A 20802-nucleotide genomic window follows, 5' to 3' on the forward strand; every position below is an offset into this window, starting at 1 on the left:
TGGACTTAAAGCTATCCACATGACCAGAATTACAATTTAAATTGAAAGATTTTGATTGGTTTGCTGGATAAGTTGATGCTACTGTATATCACAGGTCTGGTCCAAGAAATCTGTTTGGATTAATTGGCTCCCTCAAAACTGGAACATGGACCAGTCCAAACTAAGCATAAAACCAGGGGAACCTGGGATCAGCAGGTCACGGACTGTTTATTACTAGGAATCATTTTGCATGTATCTTATGAGGAAAGAGGAAAATTATCTTTGAGTTAAAGTCAAAATGAAAAGTTGTTTTGCAGTTGAGAAAACAAGGAAATGTTTCATATTTTATATTGCCAACATTACATTTTTGCAATAAGTCAAGTAATTAGACCTAACATTTGAACAACAATTCATAAGATTTTTGCAATCTTATGAATTGTCAGGAAACAACTGGCATGTAAGAGTTCAATAATGTGTGCTATATATTAGTGCAGATACATAGCTGAGCTTGCACTTGTGATGTATTTTAACATTAATGTACTTATTGATGTCTAAAAAAATCCCCATGTTTGAGAATGAAGAGGGCAACCACTGCTGTGATGGCACTTCCATGCAGTATCTCTAACTGGACAGAGTGGCCTTCATGATCAAATTAGCAAACAGGACATCTGCCAGCTCCTCATAGACTCTGCTGACAAACTAAGGATCAATCATTCGCTACTAGTGAGTATCCACTTTAGTTTTCACTTTAAAACCCACACAACAGGATCAAAACTGCAAGGTTAAAGCCCACATTGACAAACAGACACAAACAGCAGGCAGCCAACAAGTGAGTCAAAGTACCTGAAATTTTAATATCAACTTTACTTTGTAGACAATAGTATTGTACGTGCTGATGACAAAATATCTGTGAATTCCACCCAGGATGACACATAACCACTAGAGGGCTCTAGTGCACAGAGTTCGAGTCAGGTAGATAGATGAATGGATGGTTGGTATACCAACACAGAGATCTTTAACAGGAGGTCTGGGACCCTTAGGGGTTCTCAGAGTTACTGCAGGGGGCCACCAAGTCATTGTTTAATTATATAAAAAATATCCAAAAGGGAAAATATGTATTAAAATATACCTGAACACAAGCCCAACATATCAACAAGGATAACTCTATAAACCTATTTGTGATTTTTTTCTTCTTCTCCAATTTAAACAACATTGATGATAGGGTTACTGGTAAGCTAGCCATAAGGTATCCATCCACAGATACAGTATAGCAAGGATTCACTGTACTACATGTATGTTTAACATCAAAACATGATGTATAAATATATGAATATGTCAATAATTATTATTTTAATAACTTTGTATTGTATGCACCATAAAAAATGTATGTGGTACCTACACCGTCTCTTTCAGCTAAGAGGTCCTAAAAAACGTTGAAGAGGCCTGCCCTAACCAATCCCCACTCCCCATGCCTAAACCTAACTACGTTGACCATTCTATTCTATTCGATTTAGGATCTACCACAATACCAGGGCCCTGAACTTTATTACCTAAACTGAATGCAGCCATCAGTAATATTATTAGTTACTCTTGCTTTCCCTATCATAACATGTCAAAATGTCTGCCATGACAAAGGGTCTTTTAGCTGAATAATAAGGGCAACATCAGTTTCAGGCTATTTTATACAGTCTATGATGTCAGGCAAGCTATAATGATACAAGAATAATCACGTTCATCATCAGCAACCATAGACAGTAAACATAGACTGTAAAAAGATACTATAGGCAGTAACCATAGTGCAACACAATGACATCATTGTCAGTTTACTTTTTTTTCTTGTACGATTTGATAGCATCTCAGAAAATAGACTAAGAAAAAAACTATACATGTAACTTTAAAAAAAATGAAAAAAAGCTGGAAAAAAAACTCGTTTCAGGTTACTGCTTAATCTACGTCACTTCCGGGATGTATGGCAGAGCAAAATGACAGCTGGTTTGTTTTTATCAACAAGGAACGTTCAAAGTAGACCTCAGAGGTCTGTACAGTAGAACGACGACTATTTGATCAGTTTTTGATACGTCCTCCTAGCATTTTGTCACTAGCTGATTATTGAAAGTATATTTATATCGTTGCCATCTGTAATCCATCTCGGGCTCCATCGCTGCTGCTGGGGGTCAGAGAGTCTTCTGGATGCGGTCTGCTACTCGGCTGTCAACAACCGGTTTGCACGTATTATTCACCAGTTAAATGTTATTTCTTTATCCAGGGATATAATGCTAAACATGTTAATTGCCTGTACAGGGTTAGCTATACGCTTTAGTAAAAATAGCCAAACTCCTTTCGCGAAAATGTCAATTTCTTGTTGTCTGAGCTTTATCGGCCTATGTAGCCGATAACATAACAACACTATACATCTTTTATTAATCACCAAGAGATATACATTAATTCGGCGCAAATGTCATAGAATTATCACAATACATTTTCAGCTTTTATAATCGGTCTGCCTATTGTGCAGGACCACTTTTCACCAAATTGATGTAACTTGGTGAGGGGCTAGCTATTAAAGCACGTAGGCCTATATAATTTAGAATTTAGTCTAAATAACTATTTCTTTGTCAAAAAGGTACATGCCGAATTTAAAAGAATTGCGTGCTGAATTGAAGGTCATCAGGTTTTACAAATTGTTACATGTTTAACTTTACTGATAAGCAAAAAAAGGATACAATTAGGAGACTTTTCAAGGGGATTTGGCATAGCGGGCTCCCCATGAAAAAGAACTAGCCGAATTCCATTAAAAAAGGAGTCTCATAGATGCCTGTATCTTATCGACCGATGCATTACGTGACAACATCACTTAATATATTTTACGAGTCAGCAAGTGTTACATATCAGGTCGGCGTAAATCTAACAGAATAAATAGCACAATATTGCGATCAACTTTATAATCGGTTTGTCTGATAGACGATATTCGGTAAAAGGCTCTAGCTGGTAATCCGGCTTTAAAATCTTTTAATTTATTATCTTCAGTCATCAATCATTGAGTATATTCATATTGTCACAGACAGATAGTTGTATCTTTTTTGCTAATCCTTGTGGGGACAGTTCCTGTCTGGTTTGTATCTGCACTGTGAAGGCAGTTTTTTGGCTGTGCACTCTGTTCTACTTCTAAGTAATCTAAATGTGCTTCCATCTTCTTTTGATTGATATTGGCAAATGAATAACAAGGCAGAAACTGATATTTGACTTTGCTCTCCAGTGTCATGTGGTGAACAGACTCCAAGTCCTCCCTGTTCTGGTCTGTCCAGAGCAACTGACCAAAGAGGGACCAACATTGCTACTAAGGACATCTGCCAGCCCTACCAGCCACTCTGGAGTAAGAAACAACTGATAATGCTACCACCTCTTCTTCACATTCGAAATAGACAGCTTTGACTTGTGTAAAGATTAATGACATGTTGTTTTATTTGCACTTGAAATGATCTGTCAGTGGATACAACATGAACCAGGCTTACCCCTGATTTCTTTGACAGGCCATTAGAGCAAACATCGAAGAAGACAGCGAGCTGTGATAGTGGTCAAGTCAAGGGAAACTTCTCTTCAGGTAAGATGCTTTCTGTCATTTATTTTGTTCTATAACCACATATACCTGGATATTACTGAACAAGTGACTTCTCTTAAACAGGACAGTGGGTCAAACACCAAACATGCATGTTGTTTTGGATCTGTGTTTTATTTGCCTGTTTGTAAAACAATAACCATGGCAGTAAAGCAAAATACTTGATTTGTTAGCTGAGTGACAAACTGCTTTCATACATTAACCACAATTTACTGCAGCCATCATTTTTGTCAAATAAGATATTGTAACAGGATCCATTTATTTTTTTATTTCAGCAAAACCACTACATAATTTATGCTTCCCTGCAGCAGATTCCACAGAGAGGCTCTGCTCACCAAGCATTTTAAAACACAGACAGATACTCAACATTTTAATTATAGAAATGTAAGTGATAAGTTAAGTCAAAAGGGCCTTTTCACATTCTGTTATTTAAAAAAGTTTCGGCATAAAGATCAGCTTTCTTGTTTCAGTCCAACCATTCAGGGGTATTTAAATTGGACAGTGTCTTTGTGGTTTGCTAATAAAGACCTGAGGAAACCTCCGCTCCTTGTGTCCCTCCCTTCTCCCATCATCATCCATACCTCTCTTTAAAAAAAGCATTCCTGGTCATTCTTGTGTTTCTGCATGGGTTGCTAATATATACAAGCTAGACCTGAGAAAGGTACAATTGTTCATTTACAAAATATGCTTTTACAGGTACTTTATTATTAATGGCTGCATCATGGAATAAGTTGCAAGTGAATTACTGAAATGAATGGACTTCGTTGGAGAAGATAAGAAATGTGGCAGAGAATTTTACAGTTAAACATCAAATCTTTAGATATATTTGTCTCGGCTTTCTCTTTTTCCTGTATGTTTTTAACTGGTGTGGCAAAAGTAGCACTTTGTTTTTAACTTAAAAGTGTGTATTTTTGCAACGATTATCGTTTAATTGAGGATTTGCTGCTTTTTCTGCATTATATCATCTGAAATTACATTTTTTTGAGTTTTTGGACTGTTGGGGAAAAACAACAACAAGGATACTTGCCTGGGTCTCCGAATGATTGTGATAACCCTTTTTCACCGTTTTCTGAGGTTCCATAGGCCAAATGGCTCATTTAAATATTCATGAAATTATAAGTAGATTAATAGATAATAGAAAATTAAAAGTCCTAGGTTGCAGCCCTTGTTCGGCCTCTTCTTGATTTGTTGTTGTGCACTGTCATGATTGGCACAGCTATGTAAAAAGTCTGAGTTGAGTAGTGTGTATAGTAGCAAATGCGCTTGGATTGCACAGTTAATCGGGGCCCTACGTACGAGCTGACAGCTAATCACTGTGGATGTCTGTCTCTTTGTCACACTGCTGACCAGCTGAGGGGGAGGCTGTTCAGCGGGACGGAGCCATGGAGCCACCAGAGGACAAGTATGGTCGTACCTTTGTGGAGGTGATGAGTGAAAAGTACAGTCCAGAGAACTTTCCATTACGCAGAGGGCCTGGTATGGCAGTGGTGGTGGTGCCCACCCCAGCTCCTCAAGGCTCCCCTGTGAAAGGTGAGCTGGAGATCAGATAGATATTGGCATGTCACTTTCCCTTTACCTCACTACAGCCTCCGTAGAATGGGCCAAGGCTTGTTACATTTAGTTGTTTTATATGTTGGTAGAGAGGGCAGTTGTGAGTGACAGCCGGACAACGGCGGTTTCCAGCCAGTTTGACCCATTATTTAAAGATGGCTGAATCCAAATGTGCACCCTAATTTGCAGACTGAGCACTCGTGGACTTTTGTCGTATGCACCATGTCATGTTCACTATCATCACACGCAGTCTGTGAGGGCGCTGGGCCAAGAGGGGATAAAGTGCGCTATGGGACTTAAGACCTCACTGTTATGAATAAAAAAGTAACCCAAATAATAAACTCCTTTTTCTGTCTAAAGCTTCCCCTCTGTTTGACTAATCCTTTTTTACTTCCTTCTTTCATCCTTTCCCACCTCTCCTCCAGACCGTCTGAACCTTCCCATTGTTCTGGTGTTGAATAGCTGTGGGATCAGCAGGGCAGGAGACCGGGCTGAGATTGCTGCTTTCTGTGCCCATGTCATTGAGCTGGACCTGTCTCATAACAACCTGCAGGACTGGCATGAGGTGCCGTCTCTGGGTTTATTACAGTAGTTAGTTTCCATTAGAGGGATAAGGCTGGTGATATTCTGTATTTTACTTATTGTCAACGTAGTCTATATCCACGACGTTCCACTTCTGGGATTGCTCCATTGTTGCCAGAAATTCCGCCGGATTTCACTCTTTTCCGCCAGATGTCCTGTACCTTACGCTTTTTTTGTGTTGGAATTTTAAACTCCGGTCTATTATGGTTAAAGTGCCCATATTATGAAAAAATCATTTTTTTGGGGGGTGTTATTTTTGTGTCTCTGATGCTTCCACACACATAAAAACTTGGAAAAAAACATCAATGCTGTTTTGAGTGAGATACGGTTTCTGAATGTATCCTGCCTTCAGTCTCCGGGTGAGCTGGTCAAAATCTGCAGGGCTTTCTACGTCACTAGCCGAAACGAAGGGGCTAACCGTAGCATGCTAGCTCGTTCTCAATGGCAAAACACTGCTACAACACACACTAGTTCACCATAATCTACAAAAGAACTACTTACATGTCCCTGTTCTGCAGGTATTCCACGCAAAGTTGGAAGTGCGCCCTCATTTAGAAGAAGTCTCCCGGCTAATCCTAGCTGATATGATCCTTACCTAGCTACTGCGCATGTGCGACTGCCACCAAAGATGTTACAGCAGTGAGAAGTCTCACTCTGTAGCTAAAACAGACACCTGAACACAGGGTGAAAAGAGGAGCTGCAGCAATGTGCAGTACAACAAAAATATGGTGTTTTTTGAAAATTAAACCATGTAAACCTGTTCTGGTACAACCTCAAAATACAACTATGAACCTGAAAATGAGCATAATATGGGCGCTTTAACTGCTCCTCAGATCTCTGCAGGGTAAATGCAGACAGCTAGCTAGACTATCTGTCCAATCTGAGTTTTCTGTTGCATGACTAAAACAACTTTTGAACGTACACATGTTCCACCAAAACAAGTTCCTTCCCGAGGCTATTTTGCAGCAGCACCGTCATTATGTCCGGGGCATAGCACCACCCATGACGATTGTGATTGGTTTAAAGACATGCCAATAAACCAGAGCACGTTTTTCTTCCATCCCGGAACGCTGTGTGGACTAGCCAGACCCTCTTCCGCAGCGCTGTGGAGGAAAGTCTGGCAAAGCGAGACTATTGTCAACATACCTGTGAAAAGACTGAACCAATTCATGTATCCTGCTAACTAATGTGTATCTGAAGCCGGATATATCTTATTTCTCTGTGTCAGAGAGCTACATTTTCGTCCAAAAACAATAAAAAACACGTTAATGAGCCACAGTGTTGCACTGGGTGGCATGTTCCTTCATTACAATAAGTAAAACACTCTACCAGCCTTTTCTTGTGAGGGTTATCAAGTGAATATGCCAAACTTAGAAGGAAAACCTGTGCTGCCTCCTTGGGAGTATTTGTGATGATGAGATACAAATTGTAATGACCAGTAATGATCCGTCGTCCATAAAGTGGAATCAGTCTTCTAGTTGTATGTTCACATGTGTGGCTTTTGAAATTAAAAACCCATCATTGTCTCATTTTCAGATCAATAAAATCGTGTCCAACATCCCCAACCTGGAGTTCCTGAACCTGAGCTCTAACCCCCTGGCAGAAATGACCATCCAGCCGCGCCGCGCTGAAGGCCTTTCGCGGGTCCGACGCCTCGTCCTCAACAACACCCGGGTGTCCTGGGACACCGTGATGCTGCTCACCACGGAGATACCGGAGTAAGAAGAATAGTTGATTAATGCTTCTCAATTTCTCCATAGGCTTGCAACCTATAATAACAGCAAATAACTCTGTATTAATATAGCATATAATGTAATGGAATAATACGGTATAACATATATTACAAAAAAAACATTGTATGGTATAATAAAGTATAGAATATACAATATTGTATATAAAGTATAATGTGATAGAATATTAAATATGCAATATTCATTAATTTGTCCGGACAGTGGAGAGGGAGAAACATGGCTGAGTTTCCCAAGTGTATAGTGTTGTTCAGTGAGGAGGATATACAGTACTGTATGTACATTTTAGGTGGTGTACATTTTTGGGCATTTTAGGCCTTTATTTGTACAGGACAGCTTAGATTTGAAAGGGAAGAGAGAGGGGGAATGACATGCAGCAAAGGGCAGCAGGTCGGAGTCGAACTCGCGGCCGCTGCGTCGAGGAGTAAACCTCTACAGTATATATGGGCGCCCGCTCTACCAGGTGAGCTAACCAAGCGCCCTACAGTCCCTTTTTTATCATGCCTCTGCACTGCCGTCAGCCGCGGCCTGATGCATTATATTTTCGGGTTGTCCGTCAGTCCTTGAGTACTAATGTCTTCCGTCCGTCTCTTCGACGTACATTGTCCATCCATACGTTGTCCATCCGTCCCATACTTGTGAACGCGATTTCTCAGGAACCCCTGGGGGGAAATTCTTCAGATTTGGCACAACCGTCCACTTGGACTCAAGGATGAACTGATTAGATTTTGGAGGTCAAAGGTCATAACTCAAGAATTGCTACGCTAATTATGACAACATTTCACACAAATGTCTAATAGGGTAAAAAGTGATGACATTTAATATCCAAAAGGTCAAAGTTCAACTTTACTTACTTACTTACTTACTTTACTTTAGTTTCAACTTTATCTTTTCTGGCCTTTATTCAACGCCATAACTCAGGAACGGAAGGGGAGACGTTTGGTCAGATACTGAATTAGTGACACTCACCGTGGGTGCCCACCTTGAAACTGTGGTGATTGTATAGATCTTCTGTGCTGCCCGGGTTGAAGATGTGTGTAAAGGCATCCACATTCAGGGTTTTCCCTGGCTCAGAATGGGCCTTTGGGGGGTGACTATGCACAGCAGACAAAATGAGTGTGTTTCCTTATTTGACCGAAATCTATGCATTTTTCCTGTTAGTTCTGACAATTTGATTAACAAATTGTATATTGTGCTTGGGTAAATGATGCCCTGGAGAGTCCAGTACAGCCAGACTCAAACTGAGATAAGCTCTCAAATTCAAGTTTGTGTGCTTCTTGTTCAACGATTGTTTGGTAAATAGCTCTTAAACACATTTAGAGAGAATTTGAATTGCTATTTTTATTCAAAATTCTTATAATTTTGGTGCTGGTGATTTTTTCTTTGAGGCTGGCTAAAACCTCCTTGGGGGCCGCCAAAACTTCCTTTATGCAGGAATAAACACCTTTTTTATTTTTTATTTATTTATAAGTCTTCACTACATATATTATGTAAGTTGTTGCACTTTATTTTACATGCGCAACATTCCACCCTGTACTCTCCTGTTTTGTCCCTGCAGGCTGGAGCAGTTGTTCCTGTGCCTTAACGAGTACAGTGGTGTGAGCGCCTCCAGTGTGGTCTGCCCCACCTTGCGGCTGCTTCACATCACCGACAACAGCCTCCAGGACTGGGCAGAAGTCCGCAAGTTTGGCACCATGTTCCCAAGCCTAGAGACTCTGGTCATGGCCAACAACAACTTGGTCTCCATTGACGACAACAAGGATATCCTGCAACGGCTCTTCCCTAACCTCCGCAGCATCAACCTGCACAACTCAGGTCAGTGGATCTGACTGTTTGAATTTCTGTGTGTGTTTCGGTGTAAGCCACATTAAACAATTTAAATAGGCTTTATTTTCCCATGATGGTCGCACTGAATTGCTTCGGATTTTCGGTTCAGTACAGAATAATGGTGTCAGCATCTGTAGGCAACAACTTAATAACGGCTGAGAAAATTAGCACAAGCAAACATGTCACTGTATCCTAAAAGCTTTCCGTTATTTGTAGAGTATTGCAACAGATTCCTGTCCCCCGCTGCTTTTATCTCTGGTATTGTTTCTATTTTGGGTAGTATCAGCGGTGAGTCTATTTTTAGAATTCTAGGAGTAAAGGCGATGAATCCAAAGACGTGTTCAAATTGACTTCAATGCACCGCTTTGTCATATCTCCTTCGCCCCAGGCGCAGAAAACAATCCTTGCATGTCATTTTGTTTCAGATTCAGCATTCAAGACTTTTTTTTTTTTAATGTATTTTGTTTTTAAACAAAAACCAAATTCTGCTGAGATAATTTCCCTGTTAGGGTACAAGTGCAGTTTCCATTGTTCAGGGATTTTGAGGGAATTGAGTGAAAATGTCCCGAGACAATAGATAATAAAGCAGCAAAGATTGCAGCCTAGGATTAAGATTTTAACTTAAAGGATTGTTTTTTTATTGTTACAAATCCCTTTAAAAGACCCAAACCAAAAATGTGCGTGCGTGCGTGCGTGCGTGCGTGCGTGCGTGCGTGCGTGCGTGCGTGCGTGCGTGCGTTCATGGTAATGAAGGAACATGTCACCCAGTGAAACCCAGTGGCTCATTGATGCGTTTTAAGATCTATGGCACAGAGAATATGATATATCAGGCTTTGGATACACACACAATCCTAGTAGAAATGATTCATTGATGGTTTTGATCTTTTCATGACATTTCTTGATATTTAGTAAAATATAAAATATCACCAGACCCATTTTTTAAGCAGAGGCAAACTTTACACATGTTAGCTATGTTTGTTTACCTTGCTCACCTTGCCCTTTTTAGATAGCCAGTTGAAGGACTGGAACTAGGTTCTGTCTTTATCAGGTGAAAAGTTATTCTTCTAGACAGTTTGTGTTATTTTTTATTTCATTGTCAACATAGTATCAGTATTGGAAATGGAGAGACATTCATGCGGAGATCAAGCAAATCATGGGTAGCAGACCTACCTCTAGAACCAGCCATCCTTATACTGCATATGGAATGAAGACCATGGAATAAAGGTTAAATGAAAAAACACTATTTCTCTATAACAGAGTAACCAAATGACCCACCAAATGTCACCAGATTTTAAACGAAATCTCCAGATGAAAACCAAAATCTCAAATGGAAAATAAGCAAAACTGTTTTAACTTCAGCATAAAATAGTTTGCTCATGTATTATACCACCACTTATAGTAAGAAGGGGATGACGAAAAATATATTTTCAGGGCCTTTAAACAAGCCTGGAAAGTCTAGACATATTCAGCTGCCATAAGTTCTAATTTTTTCGCTTCCAGGAAAATGTTAGCCTACTATTAACATATTGTACAATAAAGTGTTAGCTTGGACAGAGCTATCTAAAGGATACATGGTGCACCTTCTTGCAATACTTGTCTGCTGTCGCTGTTCCTTTGTCCTAACTGTTTGAAACATGACTTGTCTGCGTGTGTTGTCAGGTTTCAACCGATGGGAGGACATTGAGAAGCTCAACTTCTTCCCCAAGTTGGAGGAGGTGCGGCTGCAGGGCATTCCCTTACTGCAGACCTACACCAACACAGAGCGACGCAGCCTCATGATAGCACAGTGAGTCCCATCCATGGCATCAGTGAGAATGGAACTCCTTTATACTAGATAGAAACACTGAGGAGTGTTTAACATCTGAAATAGAGGAGAGGGCAATAATCTGGTAGATTTCAGATTCAGACAGTGTCACACATACCTGCTTATGCAGTATGTATGTGCTTCCCCTCAGGCTCCCTTCAATATCACAGCTAAATGGCAGTGTTGTGACTGATTGTGAGAGAGAAGACGCAGAGAGGTTCTTCATTCGTTACCACTTAGACTACCCTGAGGAGGAGCTGCCTTACAGGTACGCTGCACTCACTGTCCATACACCAACTACAATGGTATGAGTTTTTGTGTCGTGTGTGTGCTCTTAGGACTGACAGCACAACCTGCTCTTTTCCTCCTCAGATACCATTCCCTGGTAACCAAGTATGGGAAGCTGGAACCACTTGCTGAGATTGACCTCCGACCTCGCTTCCGTGCCCAGGTGGAGGTTCACTGTGAGGAAAAAGTGGAACAGGTGTGTTAAATATGTCATGAGGTATTGTTCTGAATAGTTTACCAAAGTAGAATAACTTGAATGGCAGGGCATCAACTGATATCATATTGTAACTAGCGCTGTCAATTGATTAAAATTTGTAATCACAATTAATCGCATACATTTTTTTTAATCTCTTCTACATGTACTTTTCAAGGGATATTTTTCAAGTTTTTAATGCTCACGTTAATCGCGCTTTTAAAAAAATGAGTGGCGTTAAAAGAAATTTGCGTTACGCTGTTATTATCGCGTTCATTTTGACAGCCCTAATTGTATCCCATTCATACTTGATCTCACAATCCTAGTGAGTGTCTCATAAGTAATTGTAATGATTGTTTCTGCCTCGATTGGTTGATTGTGTCCTTGACACTAATGCTCCCTACTTTTGACTAATTGGCACACCAAGGATATATATTTAAAATTAGTATCTGCACCAATCCAGTAGGGTGAAGCTTGTTGTTTGAAACATTTGAACTCTTTAATGGATAAATATTCAGTTTCCTATGTTCTGCACAGTCAGTGGTTCATGATGAGTCCGGCAACCTTCACTAAACTTTCCTTTGTAAAAAAGACTTATCGATCAAACACGCCATGGGACTCCACACAGTGTTATTAATCCCACTTCAATGATTGAGACAGAAACAAAGCATTGCTGTGAAGGTCACTGTCTGTATTTAATTCCACTGTACTGAATGTCAAATGTCTCGCGTATGGTATTACGTCGTGTCCGGTGTCAGTGCTTGCAAGTGTTCTCGTGACAAAATGTAGTTTGGAGACTAGACTCGAGGATTCCTGCTGGTGAAAGATCTAGTAGTGTGTGTCAGTCAGGTAGTGTGAAAACAAGACAGCAAGTTGTGTAGTGTGAACAGTACAGCGAACTGATGACTTTGAAAGACTTGTAGTGGGAACTTAGCTTAAGTCACAACCCTAACCCCCCAGTGGCTGCACCATGGACGATCCAGTGTAAAGCCATACATTTTCAATAACAAACTATGCCCATTAAGATGAACAATACTAAGACTGGGGAAATATTTCAAATCAAATGGTGTGTCAGTGCACTTTAATTTATGGCCAGGGTTATGTTTGCATTCTTACCATTGGTACATGCATAGTCTCGCATTGCCAGACCTATCTCCACAGCGCTGTGGAGGAAGGTCTGGCCCTTCCACACAACATTCCTCCCATCACAATCGTTTTGGACGGCGCTAAGCTCCAGAAGCAGCATGCGTGGCTCTTCAAAATAGTCTCAGGAAGGAACTTGTTTTGGTGGAACAGTTGCACCCCGCAAAAGAAAACGCCACATACAATATTAAATGAAGTTAACTCTTCACACAGTATAGTAACGTGAGCTTTAATAAATTAGCAGGATACGTGGTTAAACGTAATTTGCTCTCTTTCGCTGTGTGTATTTTGTCCATTGAAAATCCTGCCAAATTGGTCCCAAAACATCCCAGTTAGAGAGTAAATGCCATAAACATAGTCTTTGTAAATCTTTATAATCATTCCCCGAATGAACCAAGCATGTCTGCCTTGTTGCACGATCCACATTTTCCTAAAAACTTGCCATTTTCAGCTGTTACCGTTGCTCAGAGGTTGCGGTTAATGTTGCTCGATCCGACCGGAGTTTACTAAACCAACTATTAAAGTTAACTCAAAGAAAGTGGGAAGTGAGGGACATCTGGCGGAACTTCCAGTGGCACCGGAACTATCCCGTAAATTAACCGTCGTCAATATAGTACTATACTATACGCACTATTATATGCATAGCTTTTAATCATTCTTCTTAACCATCATATGAAGAATTTCTGTAATCTGAGTGAAATTAGTGTCAGTTTAATGCTTAATATGAAGAGACTGTTTGTCTTTGTGTCAGCTGAGCATCCGTTTGGACCAGACAGTAGCTGAGCTGAAGAAGCAGCTGACAACAGTGGTCCAGCTGTCCACCAACAGCATGAGGATCTATTACATCGACAAGTGCAGCGCCTTCGGTCCAGAAGAAATGAAGTACAACACCCGGGCCCTCCACTCCTACAGCATCCAAGACGGTGATGAAATACTGGTGGTGCCCAAGACCAAGTGAACAGCTGGTGTCCAACTGGATAATTAGAGTGACTCATTGATTGATTGATTAATTGGATTATTTGTTGCCTGGTTAACTGACATCACAAAATAATTGAAAAAAACACATATGGAACAGCATCAGCGGCCCACTTTTTGGAACGAGGAGAGCAAAACAAGAGAATGATGTGAATACCATCATGCACAGTGGGCTGCTCGGAGGCTCTAGCTGGAAATGCAGCCATTACGTCTTTATTTATTTCAGCTGTATTTGAGGGCATCCACTGGAGTAAGTAGACAAATTTGTCACGCTGGAAAACAGGCTGATAGAGTAACTCACAGTCAGCTAGCAGCTTAAGCAGAGGAGAGGGTGCTGCCGTACCAGCAAAGCTTTACTGCAGCTCTATACACGGCATGTACCTAGCACCTGCATAAGCAAGTATCCAACACCACTCGCTTGCCCAAATGTTATGAAAACTACCCTGATTAGCAGTAAGACGGTGCACTTTTAAAATGGGCACAATAACAGGAGGAGCAGCAGTTGTTGAAGGAAAAATCCTGTCTAAAACACTGTATAATGGTGGTGATGAAAGTAGTATTTTTTGGGTCCATTTTGTTGTATGGTGGTGTTTTTTTCTGTATTTCTGGGGTTAACTGCTAAAGTTGGAAGATGCTACAGCACATTTAGATCATTTGACAAAATACAGGCAAAAAGCTAGAAAATATTTCTAGATCCGTAATAACAAGCGATAAGTGTGAAATTTATCATAGAATATGCAATTTTAAATAGTCATTGAAAAATCTAGAACCAATGAATAAGCACATTTTGTAATTAATTACAAAAGTGTACTGGACACAATATCTTCCAGCCGCGATCACTGCACTGCCTTTTTTGTTGAAGGCGCCCCGATCAGACCAGTTGCATTTTTTTGTGACTCTTGCTAGGCAACCATCAAATCACCAGTCAACCGTTATTTTACTGTGAAGTTAAATGCCGTTTTTCACTCTGAGTGGATGTTTTTTGAACTTCAGCCGTTCAGGGTGAAAAAAAAAAAAAGTGAGGCGCTCGGCAACGCAAAAGCAGCAAGCAAAATGCTTCACTCTAAAACAATTACAAAAAGCCTCCCCAGGCCGCTAAAACATGCTCTGTCTGATCGGGGCCTCCTTCTTCACCATTCTCAGTGTGTGTGCCCTGCAGGATTCAAGTTTCCACATCACACTTTTGTTACAGTAGTTGCATACTGCGTCAGGATTGGCTTCCAAACTAGTTGTCATCATGCTTGTACACTCACATGCTAAACTGAATTTTAAGGTGAGCACAGATAAACTTTCCTCCTTCAGCAGATGCATGTGAAAACAGTGTTCTACTGTCAAACCCTGCACAGTAAAGGTCAAACATTCAGTCAAGTGAGTGTGAAGAGTATTTTAGGGTTGATGTTTTCTTTACCCTGTTATGTGTTTTCTACATTTGTTTTCTGGACTTGGAGAAGGCTTATAACCATGTACCCCAGGGAGTCCTGTGGGGAGTGTGGGGTACCGAGCCATCCGGTCCTTATATAACTGGAGTGAGAGCAGTGTCCACATTCTCAGCAGGAAGTCAAACACGTTTTTAGTGGGTGTTGAGCTTCGCCAGGGTTGTCTCTTGTCACCGATTTTGTTTGTGATTGCCATGGGTAGGATCTCAAAGGCAGGGGTGGGAGAGTGATCGGTTTGGGGACCTCAAAATTGCATATCTGCTCTTTGCAGATGATGTGGTTCTGTTGACTTCATGAGACTGTGACCTCCTGCACGCACTGAGGCGGTTTGTAGTCGAGTTTAGAGAAGTCAGGGTGAAGGAGTTCAAGTATCTCAGGGTGTTGTTCACGAGTGAGGGTGAGATGGAGTGTGAGATGGGCAGGCGGATTGATGCAAAGCCGGAAGGCTAAGCTCTCGATTTATCAGCTGATCTATGTTTCGACCCTCACCTATGGTCATGAGCTTTGGATAGTAACCCGAAAGAACAAGATCACAGATAAAAGCGGCCACAATTAGGATAAAGAGCTCAGACATCTGGAGGGAGATTGGATTAGAGCCACTGCTCCTTCACGTTGAAAGGGGCCAGTTGAGGTGGTTCAGGCATTTGATCAGGATGCCTCCTAGGGGCCTTACTTTGCAGGGTTTCCAGTTACATCCAACTGATGGGAGACCCCAGGGTAGACCCAGAGCACACTGGAGAGATTATCTCAGGCTTGGGAACGCCTCGGGATCCCTAAGGAGGAGCTGGAAAACGTCCCTGGGGAGAGGGATGTCTGGACTACCTTGCTTAGCCTGCTGCCACTGCAACCCGCCCCCAGATAAGTGGCAGAAGACACACAACAGCAACTTTATTAGATTTTTTTTTTTGTGAGGAAAGAAATGAAACACACACACACACACCAGGGTACCCAAAAGACAATCTTTCATTGCACATTCTGCATAGCAGCAGTATGAAGGCATAACCTTTCTATTTAAAACATCATGCAAGTGCATGCTTGATTATATTCATCCATCCGTTCATCCATTAGCTTAACCAGATCATGTTAATTGATTTGAGCAGATTCTAGGGAGTAGGATGAGGTTGAGAGTTTATTGTTAACTTGTGTTCATGGTTATTTTAAGGGCACATGGCTGCAAACTGTTTTCATCAAATTACCTGATTTTGCATACATGGCTATATGATTTTACAAGTTATTGCTGCTGTTGCTGGCTTTTAAGAAAATAGCACTCTGAATTTTAGTGCTCCATTTTTCTGATATAAGTCATATTTTATTTCTTTAATTACTTGCATATGATCTTGTTTTATAGATGTTTAAATGCTTCATCAATGCACTTTCTTTACAGTGAATTTATAATTTTCAAAGAATATAATCAGCAATTCTTCTTAAACACATTTCCACTATTTAGTTAAATACTACTGTATTCTACATTTCACTCCGTCCTGCACATAATTACTTCCACCAAAGATAGCTCATTATGATATTATTATAATTATAATGTGGACTATTTACACGATTAATTGATTTTATTATATAGCATCACCTTGTATAAGAGGAGCATTGATGTCTATCAATTTTTCTTATAGTGCTTTTTCTTATAGTGATTAGCAGAGTAGGGAATTCCTGACAGTGCACAGTGTTATGCTATGGACTCAGCGGATATTTCAAGCCACTACATTAAATATTCACATTTAGGGGCTGTTTGGAAACAAATACCTGTTTGGGCTGTGCTCTCAGTTTATCCACTCTTGATAGAAAAATCCGCTCAGTGTGCTTTGGCCTCTTGTTAACTGTGTTTTTACCCTCCAACTGTATTAATATCTCAAGTATGTAAATGCAACACTATTTCCCTCCTTACTATTATAATTTACCAATGTTTATTTTATAACACTACTGCTATACTTGAATATTAGAAGGTGTGATATAAGCAGTGATGGTGTAGCAATGACACACAGCAGGTTAGATGAAAAGAATTACAATACTGCGACATGTTTTCCCCATTTTGTCACGGTATAGTGCTGAATAATTGTTAGCGTAGCTTGAACCACAGCCATAGAATCCAGCAAAGAGAGAGGCAGCAGTGCACTGCTGGCACCAACTGTTAGGTACTGAGTTATAGTGTCTGTGCTGCTAATCAGTGTTAGATTTGTTTGAAGTGCGAGAACGTGATGGTTTGCAGAGTGGGTGATATTTTGGTATGCATGTTCTTAATTGATTTTATGTGTTTTATGCGAGCAAAGTGGTCACTATGCCTGCTTATAGATTTATGGAATGAGGAACTTGATGGAACTTTGTTTTACACAAAGCCCAAGAAAAATATTATAAGTCTTGATGTAAATTTATTGTTTACCTGTTGAATTCATCCAGATTTAGTTTGTTTAAGAACAATATGTTATCATGTTATTTATTGTGTCTATTGTTTACAATCCAACCTGAAAATATTGGCTACGTTATTTTATAGCCCCTGAAAAGGTGACTTTAGAGTATTTCTCTGTAACATTAAAGATTAATGACTAATAAAGCAACAAACAAAGTTAAAGTTAGAAAATAAATCTTTAGTTATTATTTATTGAGGGTTTAAAAAACAAAAAAACCTCAGGTAATCTGCTTTATCAAGAGTGAGTAGTTGTGGTCTGATCATATTTGATTGACAGTGGCCTGGCAACAACAACAAACATCATTATTCAACAATTTCACAAGGACACATTCATGTTTATCTGTGTTTTAAGCCTGGAAGGCACTAGGATTAGGCAATGGTTAGGGTTAAGGTTAGGTGCCTTGAAGTCAACGGTCGCAGCGCTGCCTGGAAGGAGACGTTGGGGGCTTAAAACACCATCGAGCCACATTCATCATAGAGGCAGATATAATAATTCCACCAGCAGTAGCCTCAATAGACCAGAAGGCAGTACAGCCACTGCACAGGTGATTAGTTTAAATAAAAAGTCCCTCGCTTGTTGTTAATATCTAGATTTGCAACCACCATCATTATAACTCTAATTTCTTTTACCACTTTCATACATAGTACAGAGAATGTCACATTTCAAGGAACACTTCGACATTTTGGGAAATAGGTTTATATGCTATCTTGCCTGAGAATTAGATAAGAAGAACGATATCACTCTCATATCTGCATGCTAAAAATAAAGCTACTGTATGCAGCCAGGGGTCGGTTTTCTTAGCATAAAACTGGAAACAGCGGGAAACAGCTTGCCAGTTCTGTCCAAAGGTAACAAAATCTGCCTACCAGCACATCTAAAGCTCACTTAGAAACATGTTATGTTGTGGACTTTGTTACTTTCTGACAGAGCCAGGCTAGCTGGTTTTCCCTTTTTCAAGTTTTTGTGCTAAGCTAAACTAATCAACTGCTGGCTATAGCTACATATGTAGTGTGCAAGATTAGTATAAATCTAAATAAGCATATTTCTACAATGATCAAACAATTTTTTTCAAAGGAGTCCTCGGTGGTGTCAAAAGGCATTCTTAAAAAATTTGGGAATTCATGAATTGAAGTAGTCAAATACCTCCTGAAGGGTAATTAATTTGAAGTTAAAAGGTTAGACCTATAAATGATCTCCCTCTCCTCAAAACCAGTGCAGTATGTTAATGTCGTAAGACGAAACTGAAAAAAGATAATTAATACATTGAAAAGCTCTGTATTTCCTTTGCTTAGTTAAATACTCAACACATAATGCTAGACACCTGGCAGCTTCAATACAGCACATCCTGTTTTTAATGGAGACCTGTGAAACTAAATAGATACTTGCATCTCTGGATATATCAGTAAATGCACTGCTTGAGTCATCATCTACCGCTAAAAGTAGTGCACCAGATCTTACGTGGATCTCAGAAGGCTATATTTGTCTTTGATTATAGTTTTATATATTTTGGTTGGACTAAATTTGCAGGATGCCTAGGTTTCAACCCCGCTCAGACTCAGACACCAGTATTTAAGCTAATCATTCACTCAACTATATGTAACACACGACTGTTCATAATATGTGGCAATTAAAGCATTATCTTTTCTTTGTAGGAACATATATGTAGTACATATAAGTATTAATGGAACAGAATGAGTCACCTTTCTTATATTAGCATATGTAGAGAAAGGTCTGTTACTGAATGGTAATAAATGGCAGTCTCCCTCCTCAGTGTGTGACACTTTGTTTCATTCTTCGTAGCACTGGAACCACGTCAGGGGGTCTGGATGTACTTCACAGCTGTTATACTGCAGTATGATTTTATGACTCATTCACTTTGATGCAGATGCTCACGCACTCCAGCATGATTGACTACTTGAGTGCTGGAACCTGAAATAGTCAAAAGAAACCGTCAAACTGGTCTCTTAGATGCCTTTCAATATTTGACCCAACCAACCATTAATGCAGCAAATGTATTCTTATAACAATCTTGAGTATTGTAGGAGAATTAAAAGAACACCGTAACATCATTGCATATAATATTACATTTTTAATCAATTTAACAGCATTTTTCTTTCAGAGTTCTTGAATTGTTAGACATTCAGAACATCACAAAAATGTCTTCTAAAAATGTGTGTGTGTATAAGATTTTAGCCCCAATATAGCCGTAAAAGAAATGTAACTGCACTGTGATGGCAGGAAATAAACAACAATTATCTATGTCCTTGGAGGTACTTTTTCATATTAACTTTTTATTTTCATTTACTTACTTAAATCCATTAGAATTCGTATTGTTCCTATTCTACTTCAAAAAAAAATATTATAGCAATACTTTGCCATGGTCAAACCATTAACAAAGTAATTTTCATCTGTATTTTTTACAAAGCAGATATCAGTATTTGGAGACAGTTCCAGTTGCATTCACAATCCAAACAAAGCGTATGGTTAAAAATACTGTACATGCATTTGAGGTGACTGAAGTCTGTAGGCATTGGGTTTCTCAATACATACATACACTTATTGGGTGGAGTAAGCTTTATTTTTGTTTTGTTTTTATTTCTGGTGTTAGGCTACTTACTAAATAAATAAGTGCACCAGAAATAAAAATGGGTTTGTGTATAAGATTTTAGTCACAATATAGCCGTAAAACAAACGTAACTGCACTGTGATGGCAAGTAATAAATAACACTTATCTTGAACAGTGTTTGAAGGTACTTATTTCATATTTACTATTTCATTCCAATCCATTAGTATTAATATTGTTCCTATAGCCTACTACTTTTAAAAAAAATAAATAAAATAATAATAATAATAATAATAGCAGTGCTTTGCCAGGGGTCACTCACAAACCATTACACAAAAAATTTATCACAATTTTATCTGTAATTTTACACAGCAGATCAATCAATATTTGGTGACAGTTCTAGTTGCATTCACAATCCAAACAACGTTACATACATTTGAGGTGACTGAAGTCTGTAGGTATTGGGTTTTTCCAACAGTCTCTCAGTAAATACGGGTGCTCTTATTGGGTGGAGTAAGCTTCATTTTTGTTTTGTTTTTATTTCTGGTGGTACTTAGACCCACAACCACAAAGCTGAAGGGAAAATGAATTATTATTGGAAACAAGTTACCGTCTTTCCCATAGCATTGAAAGCAGCATTTTTTTCAATGAAAGCAATTTCTGATGTTTACGTTCGTCAC

The 20802-nt window shown here is 39.5% G+C and overlaps 1 protein-coding gene across 3 annotated transcripts; it reads left to right on the forward strand.

Annotated features, from left to right (window-relative positions):
• The first annotated feature begins 1946 nt into the window (after nt 1-1946).
• On the forward strand, nt 1947-19329 carry LOC120547157 (tubulin-specific chaperone cofactor E-like protein). 3 transcript variants are annotated; one of them, XM_039782645.1, is made up of 11 exons: nt 1947-2208; nt 3236-3352; nt 3510-3580; nt 4946-5125; nt 5572-5711; nt 7265-7446; nt 9035-9291; nt 10963-11089; nt 11259-11375; nt 11480-11591; nt 13483-19329. In XM_039782645.1, the coding sequence occupies exons 4-11, from the start codon at nt 4978-4980 to the stop codon at nt 13687-13689; spliced, it is 1290 nt and encodes a 429-aa protein (XP_039638579.1). In that variant the 5' UTR covers nt 1947-2208; nt 3236-3352; nt 3510-3580; nt 4946-4977; the 3' UTR covers nt 13690-19329. The 3 variants fall into 3 exon arrangements, with proteins under 3 accessions (XP_039638579.1, XP_039638562.1, XP_039638569.1); XM_039782628.1 differs by having other exon boundaries at nt 1947-2200; XM_039782635.1 differs by lacking the exon at nt 1947-2208 and having other exon boundaries at nt 2215-3352.
• Nucleotides 19330-20802: the final 1473 nt, after the last annotated feature.

The sequence above is a fragment of the Perca fluviatilis genome, chromosome 2 (genome assembly GCF_010015445.1).
Source record: "Perca fluviatilis chromosome 2, GENO_Pfluv_1.0, whole genome shotgun sequence".
Lineage (NCBI taxonomy): Eukaryota > Metazoa > Chordata > Actinopteri > Perciformes > Percidae > Perca > Perca fluviatilis.